This window comes from Colias eurytheme, chromosome 8 (genome assembly GCF_061535395.1).
Source record: "Colias eurytheme isolate Ceu_HAF_F1 chromosome 8, ilColEury1 Martin Lab GWU primary, whole genome shotgun sequence".
In the NCBI taxonomy this organism is placed as follows: Eukaryota; Metazoa; Arthropoda; class Insecta; order Lepidoptera; family Pieridae; genus Colias; species Colias eurytheme.
This window is the reverse complement of record NC_142987.1, coordinates 5046458-5069398: the sequence shown is the minus strand read 5'-3', so window position 1 is coordinate 5069398 and position 22941 is coordinate 5046458. Positions and strand designations below refer to the sequence as shown.

Sequence of the window (22941 nt, the reverse complement as noted above, 5' to 3'; positions counted from 1 at the left end):
ATAATTTCATTGTTTATACATTGTTGTAATGATTATTTGGGCAAAAGCAATAAATAAAACACATGTCTAAAAAAATAACATTTATTTTCCAACCTACATTCATTTTCATGCAATTACGAAGGGATATAATATCCATACATACACAGATACTACAACAAAAATCAATAATCACAGAATTACGAAGATGTAGAAAAAATACGAACATCTTCACTTACCACTACTTGAAACATCTTAAAATCTAAATACACATTTAAAATTATTGGTCACGAAAGTAAAAACAAATTGGCTTACATTCATTTGCTATTTAAAGAAATTCAAAATACAACTGGTAATTTTACTAATTCTATAAATGAATTTCTAAAAATCTTAAATAGTTTAAAATTGTTGAGTCATGATGGCAAAAATTCTCAAAATTTGCTTACATATAAAACTGGTAAAAGTTTTATTAGAATTTCATTTGACGATAATAATTAAAGTACGATATTATTAAATAGCTCATGAATTAATAAACATTTGAGTGGAGAAGAAACAACTTATTGTGTTTATAAAAATACTTGTATGTGATATAAATAGCCACTATTAGTTATCTTTTAATACAATAACTCCGCTTTTATAGTGGCTTTAAAATGCAGACTGGCAGTGTAATAAATAAATATATTATTTACTCAACAATATTGTAATTCGTGCAAAGGGTCTGCCTACTTAGAGAAAATTGAATAACACCTCAATTTTAGATAAATTACATTTTTGTTGCTCCACATTAATATCGTAAGAGAATGGCTATGTAAATAAATGTGTAAATACAATGTACCAATTCGAATATATTATGTACACTTTATACATAAACCTTTATTTCTCGTTAGATACAAACAGTTGGTACTTTAATATCACAGAATAAATTGTATGTAGTTTCGATTCACAATTGTTTCTTCCAACACATTTATTTACAACTCATACATAAATAAACTGGTTGTTAATACTTAAAAAGTAACAAAAAAATTACTTACAATTAATTAGGCTAAGTTAATGATAGTCAAAAACTTAACTAAACCATTATTCTAATTTGTTGTTCAGACAGTCGTTTGGTAACACATGTTAGACCGTCTGTTTCTTTATGTATAAGCCTTAAAATAAAACATTCTACTCTATATCTTACATTTAAATATTTATATAAAAATATAATAATATGTACGCGTGATATTAATGTGGAACGACGGAACATTAGATAGTTATCGAAACTTATAACCATTGCACAGACACAAGCAATATAAAAGAGGCCTAAAGTGTATTTATTCGTTTTCGATACTTTTTTGAATATCTTTAATTGACTTAATTTTAGCCACGTTTAGCGTCCGCTTTTAAAATATGTGTGAATTTTATTAGAGTATTGCCTTTTTATTATCATATTTTTGCCAATCTCTTTAAACTTCATTAATGTATAATGTAATAATTTAATATATGTAATATTCCTTTTGGTTGTATTGGCCACACTTACCCAGGCAGTAATACATATAAAAGCGGATACTAACGCAAGTTTCGAGAATTATTGGCTCAAAACACATGGATTAAGTATAACTTATTCAACAGGGCGTATAGTATACATTTCGACAATATAAAATATACATTTTTTATCTAAAATTATAAATTCGAATTATGATATTCCTTATATTCGATTAGAAAATTGGAATAACGATTATTATAATTTAACAGTCACCAAATAAAATTCTAAACGAGTCACGCATTTAAAGCCAATATTTTAAATAAAGCATCTATAGAAATAATGGAGATCATATATCAAAGGATAATTTTTACAAATAAAATTAACATTTTGTATGATTATTGTACTTTACGTGAGCATTCGTTAAATGTTACAAGTGCCCTTTAAATTCATTTCCTATGTATAATATAAAACATTGAGCATATGATTTAAACGATATGTCGGTTGATAAAATACAGTAACTAATATTAAAATTATAGTATGTACAAAAAAAAATACTTATGTTCTATTTAATGGGTCAGTGTCAAAATGTAAAATAAGATATTAACGAAATAATAAATAAAAATAATAATGTAGTGGTAAAACATCATATAAAAAGGTGTATGTAATATTTTTTAAGTGGCTTCCATTAAATCTAATTTTCGAATTTCGTATCGATCCCCCATAGCACTGTAACATCTCTCGAATGCGTTACTTAACCTAAATAAACACACAAAAATATACACAATCTAAAACGTTATTGTTATAGACATCACATTCTTAGGACATATATTTGTCTTGTTGATAAAATTCGTTGCAGCCCTTCAAATATAAACGTTGGCAAAGTGGACTGAACACATGCAAACATCACATAGAGGAAACATACTGGAAGGGAATGCGTTCTCTTAACTATAGTAATACTGTGGGAATGATATATCACGCCGCATCGAACTGGGCAGCCAGGCGCGTGCGACCTGAACAACATAATCACATATTTATTTATTTATTTATCTTTTATTGCTCTTAGATAACTTAAATATGAACTTAATCTAATCATAAATTGAAACAAATGGCGGTCTTATCGAAGGAAACATACCATTTTACAAATAATTACGAAGGAAATTATTTGTAAAATGGTAAACGTAAATAAATTGATGTTAAAAAAAATCTGAATAAAACTACACATGAGCGATGCAAAAAATATAACTGAGATGAAACATAATATGTTTGATTAATCTGATTTCGATCTGTCTTAAGAATCTCAATTTTATTTGAATAAACTTCCTTAGAACACAATATTAAAATGTTAATAAGTAAATTCTTATAAATTGATAACTAAATAATTACATAATATATTGAAGAGAAGAAAAAAGCAACTTACGTTTATCTTGAGTGAGTAAAGCTGTTGGCTGAGGTAGTGCGCTGGCCGGCGGAGACGACCATATATTGGTTCTCGGAGATTCGAAAACGCGCGACCCCTGTTCAATATTAAATACATACGTGTTGTAATATTAAATTTAATATAAATAAAAATATATAAGTCCTATATCAATATTATGTCGTTTTTGCCACATTCATAGTGTTTAATTATAAGTTATAACAAAGAATGAATGTCTCACTTTAATAATTAGTTATTAAATTAAACAATGAAATATAAACACTTGAAGAAAGCGGAAAGATTGCTGTCTATAATATATACAGTGGTGGACGTTTATTTAGAAACACGTAACAGGATGAAGTAGTCATCAAATTTATTTACTTTTGTGTATTAACGTATTAGTGATTAAGCATTATTTCATATGTAATAGAACACCCGTTAATCTAGTTTTATAATAAATTGCTTATTTTTAATCAAACGTTAGCTTAAATTAATAAAATTCAACAACTTTAAGTGAAACCTGATTTCCAAGCATTTTCAGTCTGGACAACAAATTAGAAACAGCATGCTTCGAGTGTTCCAAAGTCAAAACCTGTTGAAATGCCGACAATATTTTTTTCTTCTACAAATAATATACAAATATTTGCACCGTTTTTTAAACATTCCGTATAAAAGTTTCTGAAAATTAATTTGCTTTGCAGTATAAATGGGTAAAAGTAACAATTGTGACCCATCAACAAGAAAAATAATTTTAAGTTTACATTTTGACAAAAACTGGAGTTACAGGAAAGAATAAAATCATTTAGAGTGTTTGATAAAAAGATATTCAATGCTACAGTTTATTTAAAAGAGCATGGTACTTCTGATTAAGTGCCTAAAAAAGCTCGACCATGAAAAACCACTGCTCGCGAGCATAAGCAAATAATTATTTTCTCAAAGATGGATCCATTTAAAGGTTCCAATTCTATTAGAAAATATGTTTTTGCAAACGTGTTAAAATCTCATACAATCTAAGGCACGACGTTGTAAAGCCGTTGTTGTCTATAAAGATTATAACAGTCTAAAAACAACCCCATACATGCCCATACTATAATGTTTCCTCCGCCATGCTTAACTGTTTATTTATTATCTAAGGCCTGGTTAACTTAACGACGCGTGTATCCTTTGCCACCAAAATTGATTAAATTAATTTTAGTTTCATCCCAAAATAAAACTTTTTCACTGGCGTACTGTCCACTAGCATTATTTCTAAGTAAATGAAACACGTTGTTCCCTTCCTTGTAAGAAGCTGTACTTTCCTGGCGTCTCTCCAAAAAATTTTGCCTCAAATTACCGCCTGCGAACCGATCTCATCGACACATTGCGAGGTTCATCTTCGGAAAAAACTAATTTTATAATAGAATTTGAACTTTTAAATGGATCCATCTTTGCCAAAAGAATCATTTGCCTATCCTCGCGTGCAGTGGTTTTTCATGATACAGCTTTTCTAGGCACTTTTTCGGAAGTACCATGCTCTTTTAAATAAACTATAGCATTGAATATATTTTTATCGAACACTCTAAATGATTTGCAATTTTCCTGTAACTCTAGTTTTTGTCAAAATGTAAACTTAAAATTATTTTTCTTGTTGATTGGTCACAAATCATACTTTTAACCATTTATACTGTAAAGCAAATTTATTTTCAGAAACTTTTAGATAGAATGTTTAAAAAACGGTGAAAATATTTGTAGAAGAAAGAATATTGGCGGCATTTCATCAGGTTTTGACTTTGGATCACGCGAAGCATGCTGTTTCTAATTTGTTGTCCAGACTGAAAATACTCGGAAATCAGGTTTCACTAAAGTTGTTTAATTTTATTAATTTAAGCTAATGTTTGATTAAAATTAAGCATTGTCTTATAAAACTAGATAAACGGGTGTTCTATTACATACGAAATAATACTTAATCTTTAATACGTTAATACGTAAATGTTAAATGAATTTGATGACTACTTCATCGTGTTACGAGTTTCTAATTAAACGTCCACCACTGTATATATATGAGTAATAAAATATAATATAAATGAATATATATAAAAGAAAGTCGTGTTAGTTACTCCACTTATAACTCAAGAACGGCTGAACCGATTTAGCTGAAAATTGGCAGGGAGGTAGTTTAGAGCCAGGAGAAGGACATAGGATACTAAATATGTACCACGGGCGAAGCCGGGGCGGACCACTAGTTATTGATACACTAATGACAAGATAAATGATTTAGATTTATTTTTAGCGGATATTAAGATCAAAATCAATTAAAAATGTTAACTATTATTTAGGTAAGCTCTTACCTTCTGTCCGGGCGGCGTGTCGTACACCGAGTAGTCCTCCTGCGGCAACGCACGCGCGTGTGTGACGTCACGTCGCGGCGGCACGCGCACGCCCACACGCACGCGCCACTGACCGCCTTCCGATGCGAACACGCTGCTTTGTGATTGGAGGAACTCGATTACTGCGTCCACGCCTGTTACAATGAGATAATAAATCATTTATTTACACCATTTGAACTAAGAACAAACTGGTAGACATTATGAGAATCGTAGAAGAATTATTGTTTGAATATTTTAAATCTATCTACATGAAATAATAAAATTTAAACTGAATGAAAATTTATGTTTATAATAAATGAACATTTAGATAAGAATTAACATAGCAAACAGAATACTGACATTTGAAAACGTTATATTATATGGTTTTCATAGAATTACAATTAAAAGTGCACATAGATAATCTATGAATACGAAAATAACAAAACTTTAAAATAACCTACCCAATTCGGCCTTGGGGAACGACGGCCCATATCGTTTCGTATACTCCAAGAATATTTCCATCGCGGGAACGGGACGCGAGCGATCCAGTAGGATCATAGTGACGCGCCACACCACACGCCACAGTGTCGATAAGCGTACATAGCGCTCCGATATCTCGATCACACCGGTACTGAGAAGCTCCTTTAAATCCGGCTCCATTCCACTCAGCTGAGTGAACGCATTAACGAAATACTCTTCAGTGGAACCGCGGGCGACGCTTCTATCAGCTGATAGCACAGCGCAAGCTGCAAGTGCGGCGTTCACCCAAGAACAATTTTCATCCGTCATTCTAATCACGCCCCCCTCTATACGACCTCCAGCGGCGTATACGAGAGCTTCGAGCGAATTCACTTCCAAAATATCAGGTTGTATCGGAGCGCCGTACTGTGACACGTAACGCGCGGACAGCGCTGACAAAGCTATCGGAGAGAGATCTCTGAGGCGCTGCGCCATAACAGAACGTGCTAATGGTGTTGCCAATCGCACACTGCGTTCTCCAGTAGATTCGCAGTAAACGGTAACCATTTCCGGTATTAACTCGAAAAGCTCTACCAATTTGACACAACCGTAGTGAGCGACGCGCAACTGTCTTCCAAAATGTGCGTGATAGGCGGGTACGAAACGTGAGAACTCCATGCGGAAATTAGGCGCGTGGCAGAGCAGTTCCACCGCTTGTGCTGCGAATTGAACGGTTCTGGCGCGTTCTTCGGCCGTCGGAGTTCTACGAGGAAGGGATATCGATCCATCTGAGCCGATGATAACGCTTCCAGGAAGCACTCTGTCCATGAGCTCTTCGAGCGTGCACACCCCATAGTCGACGGGTGTGAACGGACGTCCGATCGTAGCTTGGTACAGTTGCGGTATGTCGTGAGCGTATATTGTGCGACCCGGTTGAGCTTTGAGAACTTTCACTAGATCCGAGGTCCAGCGGCGATTTTGTGCGGCAGCTGATATCGTAATCACGCGATACGAGCCCGATCCGAGGACCTATAAAAATGGTTATTGGTTATAATAAACTTATATGAAGAAACTGTTATATACATTTTTAAAGTAATGTTATAAGTTTGAAAGTAACAATTACCACGATAGTTTTGCTTAAAGCGGAAAGTAAATCCGGCAGCTTAGTGAACCCATAGTCAGCAACGCGGCATTGGCGTCCAAAATGATGGTGAAATGCCGGAATTAACCTCATGGAAAGAAAAATAAAAATTAGAATAAATTGTGAGATGCACAACAGAAATTAAATTTCCACCTATAAACCAATTTTTTTCTGCAAATTTTTCTTCACGAAACAACCACCTATAACTTGCCTTGAAATATTTGCCTTGCCTTATCAAGATAAAGAGTTCGGTTTATCCACATAATATCACTAGTAGTGTCACTAGTAATTACCAATGGAGAGTCTAAAAGTTACCTACAAAGAAACATCACAAAACCAAAAGTGATCAGTTTATTCACAAAATATCTAGTAGATATTTTATCTCCATTAGTGTCACTAATGGAGTGGCTAAATGTTAAAATTAAAAAAAAATTAACATAAAATCGTACGGTACAATATTTTGATGATCCACTGACTACCAAACTAGTTAAAAACTGTGTTTGGTTGTCGGTGGCTTCTTCTTTTAGATGGTACATTAAATTTTATGTCACTGACGTACATAACAAACTCACTAAATATGTAAACATACTTGCTAAACGGTATGGAGCACTTGGGCGCGGTGCGCAGCAGGTCGATGAGCTCGCGCTCGAACAGCGCCAGCATCGGCTCCAGCGCCTGCGCCGTGCGCCCGCGCTCCCGCTCCGCGCTGCAGCCCGACACCTCACCTGACACACAAAACACTTTTTTATTATTTTTTTGAAGTGAAAACTTCTTTAGCGGCGTTGAGCACTTTTACTGTAATGGGTATAAAATCTTAAACTCACGTCAGGACACGTGACCTGATCGAACAAGCGTAAGACGGATACCATTCCAAAATATCAAACATGCTCAACGTTAATAATCAAGTTTTCACTTCTGCCGGCACTCCAGGAGTGCAACCCGTCTTTTTTAAAATTATAGGACATTATTACACAAATCGACCTAGTCCCACAGTAAGCTCAATTAAGGCTTGTGTTGTGGGGGTACTAGGCGACGATAAATATAATATTTAATAAATACATATATAGATAACACCCAGACCCAAGAACAAATAATTGAGTTCATCACACAAATATTTGCCCTGAAATTGAAATGAAATGAACACATAAACTTGGAATTTATAAGGCGGCCTTATTGTATAAATTATACTCTTCCAGGCAATCATAAAAATAAAGGATGTGTATGATAATGGTAAAATCTATTTCGATTTGACCAATAAAACAAGTAAATAAATAATAATCAGGCTAATCAATTTATGAATTAAGAGAATTGACAATATGCCTATAACTTAAAAATTTGTGTTTATATGTATTTATAGTGATAATTGATTCAACTAAATAGATAACAATCCGAACAAGTACATATATAAAATTTGTATCTATTACAATAAGACTTTGTTTAAACAAATAAATAAATTTCGAAACAAGGCCTTGTTTACTGCATATTTAACCTAAATAAATTAGAAACTCATTTTCATTATAACAATTGAAAACCGTTACATGGAACGGAATTAAAGTCTTATTTCATTAATTTTATTTACGTAATATCCTAGAGAAGAACACGGAATCTAACTTACTTGAAAAAAAAATAAGACTAACATATTCAAAACGGCGTTTTCATAAACAGAATTTGTAATTAATTTAATTTATTTGTTATTTAATATGTATATAATAAATAAATTAATAACTGATATTATAATTATTTCTAACACACAAAATATACATACAAATTTTTCAAATTCAAATTCGATTTCTTTATTTGTGTAATTTTTATAGATATATGAAATTTAGAACTCACTATTATCAATGCAAGCGGGTGCCGAAGCCCAAGTGAGATGACGCGAAGGGCTATCTTTAACTTCCACAGCGGTAATGCTACGCAACAATAGCTCCAGGGCAACGCCGTTCCTTGCGTCGCACAGTAGCGGCGGGAACATCGCTTCATAACACTCCACGAAACTAAAAGAAAATAATTAGTGTTTTTACCAAAATAATTAGTCTTATTTTGCATTTATTCAATCCCAAGTTTATGCATTATGAAAAACAAGCAAAGAATGAATTCAACAAATATTATACAATGTCTGTTAAAAGATTACATTACAGTAATAAAAAGATTCCTTTATTTCTTATGTATCGTATGTATCTTTTGAATTCTACAAAATAAACAAAATATTAACTGTTAATTTAAACTTACCTCAATAAAGGCAAGATTCCACCATGACTCTCTAACAGCATCTGAGTATTCTTAGCCAACACCGCTACTTCAATATACACCGGCTGCAGGATGCGGCTGCCATCATCGTGTCCCGTATTCATCACCGCATGGATGTGGCATTTCCACGGTGCCTCCTCCATTTCCGTACTAGTGACGGGCGTGAAATCCACCAATTGCACTACACGGCCGTATCCCTCGTGTATAATGACTGTATCTCTAACTTTGGCTATATCCGAGGTGGTGAGGGCGCAGCAGTGGCGGCTTGCGTACGCGTCACGTAAACGTAGGAGCGGGAGCGTGTGGTTCGTTTGATCTAGGAGTATTGCGCGGAGTCTAGCTCTGAGTACATCTAGGTTGGGTGCTGGGGAGGGTCGTCCCAGGGACAGTTCGAGCCTGCGACCTGCCCACTGGTTGTCGAGGCGCCGCTTGTGCACGCGCGCTATGGCGAGCCGCGCGTCGCCCTCCGAGCGCAGGACGACCGTGGCTTGCGGCCCGTCCCCAGCCGCCCATACTGATACGCGCACCACTAGCACGTACTGATTGAACAGTTTTATTAACATCTCCTGTAACAAAGAAAATAATTTATGGTTGTATTTTTGTAGTGCTTTTAGAATTTTTAAAAATAAGTTATGGTTGTATTTTTGTAAAGTGCTATTAGAATAAGTTTTTTTTGTTTTGTTTACATTTTCGTTTAAATTTAATAGCAATTATTTATAACAATATAAATATAATGTTAATGTCAAATAAATTTAATGTGTGTGCTATCGTTCTTGATAGTTAATTAATCGCTGTAAAATCCACGAATATCAAAAATATGAAAGTCAATATTTTTATTTTTTACTAGCTTTCCACCCGCGGCTTCGCCCGCGTTTTCAAAGAAAAATCCGCATAGTTCCCGTTCCCGTGGGATTTCCGGGATAAAACCTATCCTATGTGTTATTCTGATGTATAAGCTATATTGTGGTAAAGTTTCATTCAAATCCATTCAGTAGTTTTTACGTGAAAGAGTAACAAACATCCATACATACTAACTTTCGCCTTTATAATAGTAGTAGGATCAAAATGTTTCATTATTTCCCCACCTGCAACACGACCGGCTCGTACGGCGGCAGGTTGGCCACTGTGAGCTCCGCAGCGCACTCATCGCCCTCCGTGCTCTGCTCACTGAAGCTGGCCGACGAGTTCCACGGCGACACCGCACGGCTCGCGCTCAGCTCGCGGCGGCTGTCGTCGAAGCTGTTGCTCGACGAGCACGCTGAGCGGTCGAGCGACGCTGAACCTGATTGACAATTAAATATTAAAATGATAAAAAAATAATTTGGAAAATCCAAAAGTGCACGCCTCATAATTTTTTTTTAATAAATATTTATTAATTATTATTTTTGTTTATTTAATAACAATTAAACCACATCGAATCAGACCCTGAAAAATGAAAGGGTTCTATTCCTGAGCATACTCAAGCGTAAGAGAAAAAAAAAGACTCGATTAGTAAAGTATTTCGGTCGCTATCGTGTTAACAAGAAAAAGGATCCGCACATACAGACACACGGACGTCCAAGACAGAACTTTTTTAAACTGTTTTTTAACTAGTTTAAATAACAAAAATGACATCAAAAATATCATGAACGTTAAAAATAGTGTTTTTTCTTAATATGTGTGTGTATGTATTATCTTACAAGTGCAATGTATGATACATAAAGACATTTTAAGTTTGAAAAATCAGATGTTTTGCGCGAAGTGACAGTAGTACCCACCTCAACGCTTCGCTTATGAGGCGTGCAAAATTGGTTGTTTGTAAAGTAGGTTTACGATAGAGATGTTTACGTGATAACATAATGCAGTGGCAGCGGTCGAAATGAGACGTTATCACGTTAAAATTATTAATTGAAACACATGTTAAAACTACATTGTTGTAATCTGTGAATCGTGAATCGTCTTAATTTCAAAAAAGTGACACAAAAAATTAGAGCATGTGAAATCTATGTTCCAAAACCCATGATATTGCTTTTTATTTCGAATTTCTGAAATATACTTAATGTAATTAAGACAGCATGATGATGATGACTTACAGCATATTGCTATGGTTTATGTCATATAATAATAAAGATAAATTGTTCGAAAATAAACTAGCTTTCACTCTGAAGACAGACTTTCACTATTAACAAGGATAAAGTCACATAAATTTATAAAGTCACATTCACCACGTATCACGAATCTAAACTATAAAGCTTACCGTGCGTGCCCCTAATCTTCCTCGGTTTGGGAGCGGGCGGCGGGCAGAAGTCGAGCGGCGGCGGAGTCGGCGCCGGCAGCTGCTGCAGCGCCAGCGCCCACTCGCTCGCCGCCGTGCGCTCTGCGTCCATGCTCACTTGCGTCACCTGTTGGGGAGTATACGAAATGGACTTAAAAATTTGGAAACACGACAAATAAATTCTAGCTCCAAGTATTTTAAGTCAATATTTTCAAAACAAACATAGATAGTTAATAGTTATTAAAAAAAATAGTATTAGGTATAAACATTAAACATATCAAATTTATATTGTTATAACTATTTTTAATCATAAACCTTGGTTTCTAACCTTGTGACATTTTATGATTAAAATAAATAGTATTTTTAAAAATCGAAATGGCTTCTTTAAACACAACAATTGATTTCCCATTAACACACTACAATAATTGATTTCATTTAAGTTCAAAGTTTACAAATAATTCCTAAATCTTAAAAAATAAAATAAAAAAATACAAGTTAAATAAAGTCTAATAAACAAACACGCAAACTACACACCTGCACGGGTGTGAACTGCGGGCGCGCGGGCTGCTGCGGCGCGGTGCTGTACCCCTCGTCGCTCGAGTACGCCGGCTGCAGCGCGCTGCGCACGTACCGCGTGCCGATCTTACGCCCGAACACATCCTCGCCGTCCATGCGCTTTAGTGCTCTGTAAACGTATGATTATATAGAAGGCAATCTACCACAGTTGCATTATAAAGACGAAGAATAAATACTTTAAAACATTAAAAATAAATACTTATTTTCTATCATCATATAATATGTATAATAGCAAATGTTTGTAAGAATGTATAGATGGACGCAGAAACAGCTGATCGGAATGGTATGAAATTTTATACTATAAATATTATATGTACCTATAGACATGGACGTATAAAAAAGACGGACGCCATATTACGAACAAACAACGTGAAGCCACCATAGTAAGCTAGCGATCGTGTAAAGACAATAAACACGCACACACTCTCACCATAGTAAGCTAGTCGGCTGCCATTACGTCGTGAACTACCGACTGATTAACTGCGTCACTGTTTCACAAAAAATATTTAAAATGCCGTCTTGCGTGGTTAAATGGTGTCGCAACAGTACAATTTTAAATAACAAAACACAAGGGATTACATTCCACAGGGAAGCAAGTTATTTCTTTTATGTGTTAATGACAAAATTATTACGGCATAATTTATAGAAAAAAATACAGCCGCCATTGTCAACAGGACAGCTGTTGCCATGGCAACATGGCACACACACATGGATGTTTCGCCGCCATTACTAGGCTTCACTCAATGTTTAGGCGATATACCGTCCGTCTTTTTTTATACGTCCATGCCTATAGTAAGAAACTTATACAGTATTATTTATTTTTGATCTGGACAAAATATAGGCTTCTTTTTATCCGAGTACGTTGTTTCAGCCAGTCTTCTATATTGTATGTACATGAATGAAACCCGTGATTTTAATAAAATTACATTTGCCCACTTGGTTCAGGCCATTTATTGTAAAAAAAACTTACAAACTAAACGACTGAAATATTACCGAGCAGAGCCAGGGCGAAAAGCTACAAATTAATAAATTGAAACAACTGAACTTCACGATTTAGTGAAATAGCGCTTTAGTGCTCTGTAAACGTATGATTATATAGAAGGCAATCTACCACAGTTGCATTATAAAGACGAAGAATAAATACTTTAAAACATTAAAAATAAATACTTATTTTCTATCATCATATAATATGTATAATAGCAAATGTTTGTAAGAATGTATAGATGGACGCAGAAACAGCTGATCGGAATGGTATGAAATTTTATACTATAAATATTATATGTACCTATAGACATGGACGTATAAAAAAGACGGACGCCATATTACGAACAAACAACGTGAAGCCACCATAGTAAGCTAGCGATCGTGTAAAGACAATAAACACGCACACACTCTCACCATAGTAAGCTAGTCGGCTGCCATTACGTCGTGAACTACCGACTGATTAACTGCGTCACTGTTTCACAAAAAATATTTAAAATGCCGTCTTGCGTGGTTAAATGGTGTCGCAACAGTACAATTTTAAATAACAAAACACAAGGGATTACATTCCACAGGGAAGCAAGTTATTTCTTTTATGTGTTAATGACAAAATTATTACGGCATAATTTATAGAAAAAAATACAGCCGCCATTGTCAACAGGACAGCTGTTGCCATGGCAACATGGCACACACACATGGATGTTTCGCCGCCATTACTAGGCTTCACTCAATGTTTAGGCGATATACCGTCCGTCTTTTTTTATACGTCCATGCCTATAGTAAGAAACTTATACAGTATTATTTATTTTTGATCTGGACAAAATATAGGCTTCTTTTTATCCGAGTACGTTGTTTCAGCCAGTCTTCTATATTGTATGTACATGAATGAAACCCGTGATTTTAATAAAATTACATTTGCCCACTTGGTTCAGGCCATTTATTGTAAAAAAAACTTACAAACTAAACGACTGAAATATTACCGAGCAGAGCCAGGGCGAAAAGCTACAAATTAATAAATTGAAACAACTGAACTTCACGATTTAGTGAAATAGCGCTGGCAGAAAGCTACAATAATTGATTTTAATTTCATTTATATCATGGGCCTTTTCCCGGAAGGAGGCCCGATAAAAACAAAACAGCTAGACGCATCAATAAAACATTGTTCTGAAGTTTGGAAAATAACAAGCCTTACAAAAAGGAAAGTAAGAAATTAACTTTTTGAAGTTTAAATAACCGGTAGATGAAAATAGAAAGAGTAATTGTATTTTTTGAATTGAAATAGGTAGTTATTTAATTTTGCGATGGCAACAAGCAATTTGTCTGTTCTATCAAAGTAATAAATCAGAAGTAATAGCCTAATAAACAATTGAATAAAGCGGACCAATAGAATACGTAGTAGTCGTTCAATCAAATAGCAGATTCAAACAGATGACTGCGACATATATTATAAATATGGAAAAGTTTTCAAATCTTTTTGTCGTAAATTCACCAATGTCACTGAATAATTTAAAACTAACCGACTGTTATACACAGACGTGAAGAATAACGGTTACAGTGGGATTGACATAGGTAGTTAAATTATACAATATGCTAAGATGTTTTTACTAAAAATAAACGTGATGGTATATTTACATTGTACATATACATGCTCTAGTTGCAACAAAAGGAAGTGACGACCGGTTCTTACACCCGGTAGTGACAACCGCGATAATAATAGGTACTTTTAACAAATAATACGGAACTGTATTATTAACATGAAGCTTTCCGTTCAAGTTCATTTAACATGTATGTCTCTTATTAAAAATCAATATGTACGAGGTTGATTTGCATCGATATCAAACATAGCCTATAGGACTGTATTAAAAACTATTATAACACTAATACATTGAGATTTATTTGTCTATCGCCACACATAAACTCAAAAATCGAATCATATCCATAACTTTAATGGTTTTACTTGAGATAATTTGGAAAAAAGAAAATAACGCCATTATTCAAAGAAATAACTAAATCTTTGAAACAGCGAGTAGCAGGTTGTTTCTTAATTAAAATAAAATATAAAAGTAATTTACGCAACGTGGACTTTCGCTGACCGTTATCAGCTGATGACTCATCAATGAACCATATGACTGTCAAACCACAATATGGTTACATTAACAATTAAAATAAATATATTTTTATGTAAATAAATGTTATATGCAATAAAAAAGATAAAGATGTTATAACTGTTCAAATAAATTTGAAGTATTCGTAAAAATATACCTACTGATATGTGCTGTTTATAAATTTATCACAAAACATATGTTTTAACATTATGAAGATAAGATTGGTTATTTCAAAACAAAGAAAATCAAATAAGAATAAAATGTCTTAAAGTCGAAACAATTCGCGTCGCCATTATCCATAACGTTTCCGATCTAAATAATTCGCAATACTCACCCGCTTAGCAGCATTTTGATTATAAACTACACTTCTTAACATTAATTGCTTTCTAAGCTACAATAATAAATATTAATTATATTTTAAAATAAAATATATATTAAAACTAAAACGATCTGTTCTTGCTTGTGCCCGGTATTGCAATGGCCGTTTCAAATGGCCACTGAATGAGCAACTATTAAATAAAGCAAAGAGGGTAAACCGAAAAACTTTTGTAACGGAATATAAAGTGACACACACAATAGAGCGATTTTTAAAACCGTCGATAGATTTTGAGCTCAACAATTCATTTAAGGCAGAAATTAGTTTACATTTAATATTCAGGGAATTTAAATTTAGCTAATGAAAAAAACAAAGATATTTGTTTATCTTAAAATTTTATTCTATGCATATTCATGCATGCAAAGCATAACAAAAGTTGATTACTCGTAAGCACATTCGTAAGTTTCAAGACTCGTCATTAAAAAGAAGTGCGTACTCGAATAAAGCGGATGTATTCCATTAATTTATCCTAAAAGTTTTATTTTATTTATTCTAGAAGTTTATTTTTATATTGAATGTATAATTTTATTATTGCCATATAAATTATTTGCATTGAAATTATAATATTATGGTCACGCCTTTATATCACATAATATTTTTAGCTACCCTATATATTCTATTTCTAACTAATCTTTTGCAATCAGCTGGCGGAAATACGTCATTCGCAAATATCGATGTAGATTATACTGCAACTGATATCTTACTAAGAATATCACTAAAGGATAAAGTACAAAAGAATAAATTTAAATAGCTTATATTATTGGTATGTACGCTCTTTAAATACGAAATAAAATTTTAAGATAAAGTTATGATAGTTATGTAAAAATAGCACAATGTGTTCTAATTTAACTTCTAATCTATGTTTGTCCCAAATTCATACAGATCTGATTTAAGCTGTTTTGTCATAAAAGTATCAAACATACAATCATCCATACAATTTTACAAACTTCGCGTTTATAATATGAATAGAAAATAAATTTTCAAATTAATGAAAATGCAAAAGATAAAGTTCAAACAGTTGTTTTATTTTAGAACTATTGTTACTTTTCCATTCATTTATTGTAACTTGGATATGAATTTCTAATGAGATTCGATTGTAATGAACTTGAAGGAGGTGAGTATGTTCTGTTTTTATTAAAGTCAATAAGGAGATTATAAGTCATTAAAAAAAAAGCAAATATAATTGTGATAAAAAATATAACTGAACCAAAGTAATTAATATTATAACTATGTTGAGATAATAACCGAGGCACAAAAGACCTATGATCCCCATATTCTTCATTTAAAATCTGCATCAATTTATAAAAGACAACTGCAATTGTAGCCGATGGATGTCCTTAACAATTTTAACCTCATAATAAGACTGAAATGAAATGAATTTATTCGCAAGAAAAGTGGTAATACAATGGTGTTATGAGAGAACATGTTCTACACAATTCGCCAGTCTCAGCTGGCATGCGAATGGTTACATTAAGTTTGCTTGTTAAATTTTAATATAAATTATAAACATTTTATTAACGATGATGACAGAGATTCAAATCAAATTAAAATAAATTATTACATATTTGACTGTAATGTACACTTTGTATGAAAGAACATTCTTACCTAGAAGCATGATCAGGTGTTGGGAACTTCATCATGGCCGTAGACGCTGTTACTCTAAGAACCTTCCCCCCACAATTATCGGCAAGTCTTCGTAACCTCCTGGATACTCTTTCCGGAGGCTGGTCCACCGGCAAATTCACGACCTCCATTTCACAAGTTGGCGGTTCATCATCTTCAGTTTGGCTTATCTAAGTTTTTTATTAATATGTGTCATTAGACAATACAATATAATCTATTTTTTAGGTTAATGTGTAAATATGGTAATGTAGTATGTATTTACCTAATGATTATTTAATTGTGATAAATAATATAATAGGAAATTAATGAGCACATAAAAAGTAAAATAATATACCTTTGGATTCCTTGGGAGGTGGGCCGTCAAGTCATTATAACAATAGTGGGATGAGGCACAGGCAATTAATGCCGATGAAGTATTCTGTTTATGCACCAATATCACTTCCATATTTTTCCTATTGATCAGTACATATTGTCATTTAATTGATATACATGAGGAAAAAGTACCATTGGTTTATTTTTCCCCTATACAACAGAAATAAAAACAATGACATACTTCCAAATAATTATTATTCCATGCATAGCAGATCATCTAAATAAGTTTTGAAATCATATGTAGAAGGTTTATTATAAAGATGGAGTGCATTAAATTTGGACATGATAAAGTGAGAGAAAGCAAGTTTGATATTTTTTTACATATAAAATAATCAAAATTTCCCAAATATTAACTACAATTTTACAAATAATTTTGAAGATGTTATAGTTGCATAAATATTGTATGATGACAAATGATAAATTGTTAAGCAATGAGTTTATAATTTGTAAGTTCACTGACCTGTGTCTAAAATCGCTCAGGTCTGCAGCAAAATTAATATCTCCCGATATTAAAAGCAAGGATGCTGGTGCAGGATGCAACTCTCCAAATCTTCTCATACATTGTCTTAGTTTTTCATCAGCTGCATTCTTTTGTGTTCCACACACATGTATTAAGCTTACCTGAATACATAATTAAAACTTGAATAAAGAACAATATAATAAATACTACATTTTTTGCCAGTACTAAATCATTAATTTGATAATTTATACATTTGTAACTGTACATTACCAATAAAAAACTTAATTGAACCAAAAAGATGTAAAAGCGTTACAGAATAAAAGAATATTAACATACTTGAGAGTCATTGAGTTCTTGAAGTCTATGAACTGATTCCTTGCGCACATCACAGACCACAACAAAGTCAGCTTCCCGTCGACTGACAAGAAACTTGGCTCGAATTGCTGCTACTACATCTATTGCTGAACAGCCACGGGGAACCTACAAGGTTTACAATTATTTATAATAAAGAAATAATAAAAAATGGTTCAAACATTAAAGTGGAAAAAAGCATGAGAACCAATAAATATGGTCTAAATATTATTATAGCTTTCTAAGTATGAAAAATGTGTACCTGACAATTTTCGATATCCCAAAATATTCCAACAGGTATATTATTTGTTGTTTTCTGTTTATGATGTCTGTACCGAGATCTCACTCTTGACCTTTCTACGGGCAAGATCCCATCTTCACGAACACTGCTTATCTCATCTGACGATTCATCTTCTATATCTAAGAGAACAATGACTATCATAATTCTTAAAAACAATAAAAAGATAAAAAATATAGTACCTATCTATACAAAATAGCAGGAAGTAGGAAATTAATATTGTCTTAGTAAAAAGTATGATAAGTCGCTAAAATAAAATTCTTTTATAATTTTTAAGCATATGTTCATTGCATAATGTTACCTGTAATCCATAATCGAGGTGGCAACGGTATTTTCATGCAAGGACTAGAAACATTACTGGCTAGACCTTGAGCTGAATGACTCCGATGGCCTGAAGTACTTTTCGACACCATTTCTGTATTATCTCGTACTAAACTCATTGTGCGTAGAAACATAATCGACCACGATTACAAAAAATAGATATTTTTATTCATAGACTCGGGGATAAAATCACCATCAAAAGTAGGCTACCCTTGATATGAGACTTAACTTGCACACAACAAACATTAAAATAGTTAAGTACTTAAACCTATAGAAAATGCTTAAATCGTATGGATTTGCGTCTAATTTAAATCACAATTATTTACAAAATGTAAAAACAAATCAACACTTTGCTACGCCATTTCTACATTTGTGCCACAGACTACGACATAACGACTAACGTAAATACGTAGAGTGAGAATGAACCATAGAGGAGGCACTAAAATGACAAGGAATGCGTGAGAGAAATACACTTATGACTATAAAGCTAAGAGCAAGAGAGACAGAAACATTGTTTTTTGTTTCTCTCATGTTATGCGATTTCTTTTGTTGGGGACAAAGGCAGTTTGTCCCAAACAAGCGGCTACAGTCCATTGTTTTGCTAGTTTTCTGTTTTTTCTCGCTGTTAAGTGACTTCAAAGTTTAATAAACGTTGACAGTGATCTGTTTTAATCCGACTTTAAGTGAAAATATGGTGCGTTGTAGTGTGATTGGTTGTAAAAATCGGCCGGAACGAAGATTACCAAATATTACCTTTCACACGTAAGTAAACTTATTTGAAGTATATTGTTTTATAGAACTGGATATAGTTGATACATTTTCATTAACTCTAATGTGAAATTATCTACAAATATATAATATTTTCATCGAAATAGACGTAAACATTTTTTTGTGTTATCCGACTAAATTACGAAGTGTTCTTGTTGTTCAGGACGCCATTTGTTTTTACGTAGTTTCAAATTTATGGTATAATCATGTGATTAACATTAGGGATACCAGTACAGGGTAAAATTTTCCCCAAAATCGTGAAATGTTTTTTTAATATTAAATGTTAATGTTTGTGTAAAGTTTGTTACACGGTTCGGTTTTCCGGTTCAGCTTTCCTCATTTGCATTGGTTTAAGTATTTTTTTTTTCAATGTCGGTTTTTTTGTATATTCCAGGTTACGATGCACATCATAACGCTGAAGACTGCGAAGCTGGCCCTTCCACACGAGCTGCAGCTGCCACTGAAGGCAGCGAGGACCCTGCCCCGTCAGGAGAGGCGGTGTTGGAGTAAAATCCGGAAGGCCACCCCCCGCGCCTTCCTCACCGAGGTGCGGCGCGCCTTTATAAGAACGAACGAGCGGCGGAGTCGTCCATTTTCGTCTGCTACTCGCGCGCACATTATCGCGGACCCTCTGCCCATTTATTTCTACCGTCATTTTGCTGTTCATTTTCAAATAAATGTATTTCGTTTAATTTGCTTTTAATTTGAACTATTTCCAGTACGTTTTTATTAGACTACATTTACGGCTGTATCTTCTAATTGCGTTGACATAGAAATTTGATTTTATTACTGCTTAAAGGTATAATAGACCTAAGTTTTTGATGTGAATATCAATTATTGAATACCTACATTACATTTGCGTTCATGAGTAAAGGGGTTATAAGATTAATTTTTTTTTTTATATAATGTAATAAAAAATTCATGTTTTTCGTAATTATTCCCGTATCTGTTTTATAAGATATTATTCTGTCTTCTGATTCAAATTCAATTTGAATCTGAATCAGAAGAAATAGCAATTAAAACCGCATATTCTGAAACTAGCAACTACTTGCAAGGGAATCACAACCTACAAGGTACTCCCCACGTCCTATAGCACAGACAAAGAAAAAATTGCTACAAGCAACATTTAAAGATACAACATAATAAAACAATTAGGTTTGTTCGAAGCCCTCGGTGCGCGAGTCCGACTCGCACTTGACCTTTTTTGTCCTAATTTTACTGTATTTTCTATTATTATTTACCATTGATTGAAATGATATCTAAACTTTAGCCTTGTTTTTTTATAAAAAATATATGAACTGGGATATTTCGATATTTGTGGTTAATTGCGAGAAGTGTAAAAGCAAAAGTTGTAATAAATATTTTAAATACCTACAACTTTACCATTAAACTTTATTCCGCAGTTATAGTTTTTTTAATCCCGATCTCAGATCGATCGTAAATAACTTTTCCTCTAATTTTTGTTACCTATATTCTCTTCCGTTTGAAATTGATTTCATTGTTCTATAATATTACTTTTATGTTTCAAAAGTTAATAAAAAATCATGTTGAACAATATTACTTTGTTAATTTCAAAAGTTAATATTAAATTAGTGGTCCACTTAGGTCGTGCACATGGCCCAGGGGGGGGCATGGCCCATGACCCCCATGACCCCCCCCCCTGGATCCGCGCTTGTACCGGCCGGCCGCCCGGCTATATATTTTATACCCGTGCGAAGCCGGAGCGGGCCGCTATGTTTTTATATACAACGTTCACAGTTTTTCTGTAGTGTATTTACTATTTAGTATCAGCATTGCACCCGTGCGAAGCCGGGGCGGGTCGCTAGTTAAGTTAATAAATAACAAAATCTTTTCAAATCTGTCTTTTTCTTCATAAACCTATCTTACAAAAAAATACCCAAACATTTATAGATATTTTGCCAGTTTTTCGGATAAAAAGTTTTTGTAATAGTTGGCAACATTGACGTAAGGATTCGCCATCTCGTTCGGGTATACGCCGATGTCGTCTCTAGTACATTCTCCCTCTACGCGTAAATATAATGATTTATGCACAGATAAAATATAATATGTTTATATTCTTATCCATCTGTGTTATTGGTGTTATCCATATAGTTGTTATGGTTGTTTGTCACAGTTTGTTGTAGACTGTGGTTTTTTCTGTGCGTTTGTAAACGCAATCACGTAAATATTTTTACTATATTATGCTTAGAGTATAGTACGACATAAAAGAGATGAAATTAATTATTTTGGAACTAATTCGTTTTTCATTACCTGGCAACCCTGAATTGGCAATGTAGCTGTCAAGTTGAATAAAAATTTTTTGTTTTTTTCGTGAAGTGGAGAATTATTGAGATAAAATTGTTATTTAGAACAAGAAATTTAAATAAAAAAGGAGTCATCATGAAAAAGGTTAAACGTAGCGGTGTCCGTGATGTGGTGTATAAAGTTTTTATTCGGTGTTTGTCCGAATTTCAAGCTGGAAATTTATTGACTGATTTGGAAAACGTTTACAAACGTACATCAGAATATACCGGTGAGATTCCATTTATTTTTGCTCAGTACTACGTAAAATAGAATATTCCATTAGTGACGAGTGTTTAATGTATGTATGTATGGCGATTATTACGTTTTCGCAATTTAATTTGAGGTTATTTGTATGTAAACAAAAACTAGTTTTTATAGTGCGACCAGCACAATTTGAGTCAAGAAGTTATATCCAATCCAACCAGCCTCAAATAAAGTACCTAGTTTAGATTTTACTACATAGTATAGTGATAACTGTTTTCATACAGCTATCTATCTATTAATCAATCAAACCATAAGAAAAAAAATCATATTTACTGTATCATATTTACAGATACTGAAGATGCCGCGTACCCTCTTGCCAGTACTTCGAAACAGATTGATGATCAGTCCTTTGAAGGAGTAGAATATTTAAATTTTGATGAATTATATTAATGTACAAAATTTATCTACAAAAAAAATAAAAATATGTGGTTTTCAAATCGCCTTGTTTTTTTCTACCCGACGGACCCAGAAAGAGGGTAATGTGTTTGAGTTGCATGTATGCTTGTTTGTTTGTATGTTTGATTCTATGTGCGCCTCTGCAGTCTAAACACTTGACCGATTTTTATAAAATAACTAATTCCAAATACATTTAAGTAAAATTTGACCTAGGTAGGTCAATTAAAATACTAATGTATTTTTGTCTTAAATATTTTACACTATTGCTACAATGAAACAATTATAACGGTTTAAATCGCGGTATTTATTTTAGATTATATTATATAGATTTTTGGATTTTTATTCTATAGTATCAAGATCGCTTGCGTCGCAGTATCAGTGTTGCTATATGAGCGACGGTGGCGCCCTCATTTATTTTCATCTCTTTTGTGTCGCACTGTAT

The 22941-nt window shown here is 33.4% G+C and overlaps 1 protein-coding gene and 2 long non-coding RNA genes across 3 annotated transcripts; 2 read left to right on the top strand and 1 right to left on the bottom strand.

Annotated features, from left to right (window-relative positions):
• Window positions 1-67: 67 nt before the first annotated feature.
• On the bottom strand, window positions 68-19147 carry Marf1 (meiosis regulator and mRNA stability factor 1-like protein). Its single transcript, XM_090104587.1, has 17 exons — window positions 18748-19147; window positions 18411-18568; window positions 18134-18277; window positions 17798-17958; window positions 17300-17417; window positions 16948-17135; window positions 11839-11989; window positions 11287-11431; window positions 10136-10332; window positions 9033-9616; window positions 8637-8797; window positions 7390-7525; window positions 6783-6888; window positions 5662-6688; window positions 5183-5355; window positions 2859-2955; window positions 68-2451 (listed from the first exon to the last, which is right to left on the bottom strand). Exons 1-17 carry the CDS (start codon window positions 18899-18901, stop codon window positions 2414-2416), a joined length of 3738 nt encoding a protein of 1245 aa, XP_089960713.1. The 5' UTR covers window positions 18902-19147; the 3' UTR covers window positions 68-2413.
• A 34-nt stretch (window positions 19148-19181) lies between these two features.
• LOC149906465 (uncharacterized) lies at window positions 19182-20227 on the top strand. The gene is made up of 2 exons (XR_016457024.1): window positions 19182-19529; window positions 19930-20227. It is a non-coding gene; the product is annotated as an uncharacterized LOC149906465 (long non-coding RNA).
• A 1524-nt stretch (window positions 20228-21751) lies between these two features.
• Window positions 21752-22941, top strand: LOC149906464 (uncharacterized). The gene is made up of 2 exons (XR_016457011.1): window positions 21752-22068; window positions 22393-22941. It is a non-coding gene; the product is annotated as an uncharacterized LOC149906464 (long non-coding RNA).

Bases quoted from the DNA above. Each gene is read 5' to 3' on its own strand.
- Marf1 (XM_090104587.1), bottom strand. From the start codon at position 18,901: ATGTTTCTACGCACAATGAGTTTAGTACGAGATAATACAGAAATGGTG. The intron at 17,959-18,133 runs GTATGTTAATAT...TTATGTATTCAG, and splicing joins AAGAACTCAATGACTCTCAA to GTAAGCTTAATACATGTGTG. The intron at 10,333-11,286 runs GTAAGCTTTATA...ATTGTCAATCAG, and splicing joins GAAGATTAGGGGCACGCACG to GTTCAGCGTCGCTCGACCGC.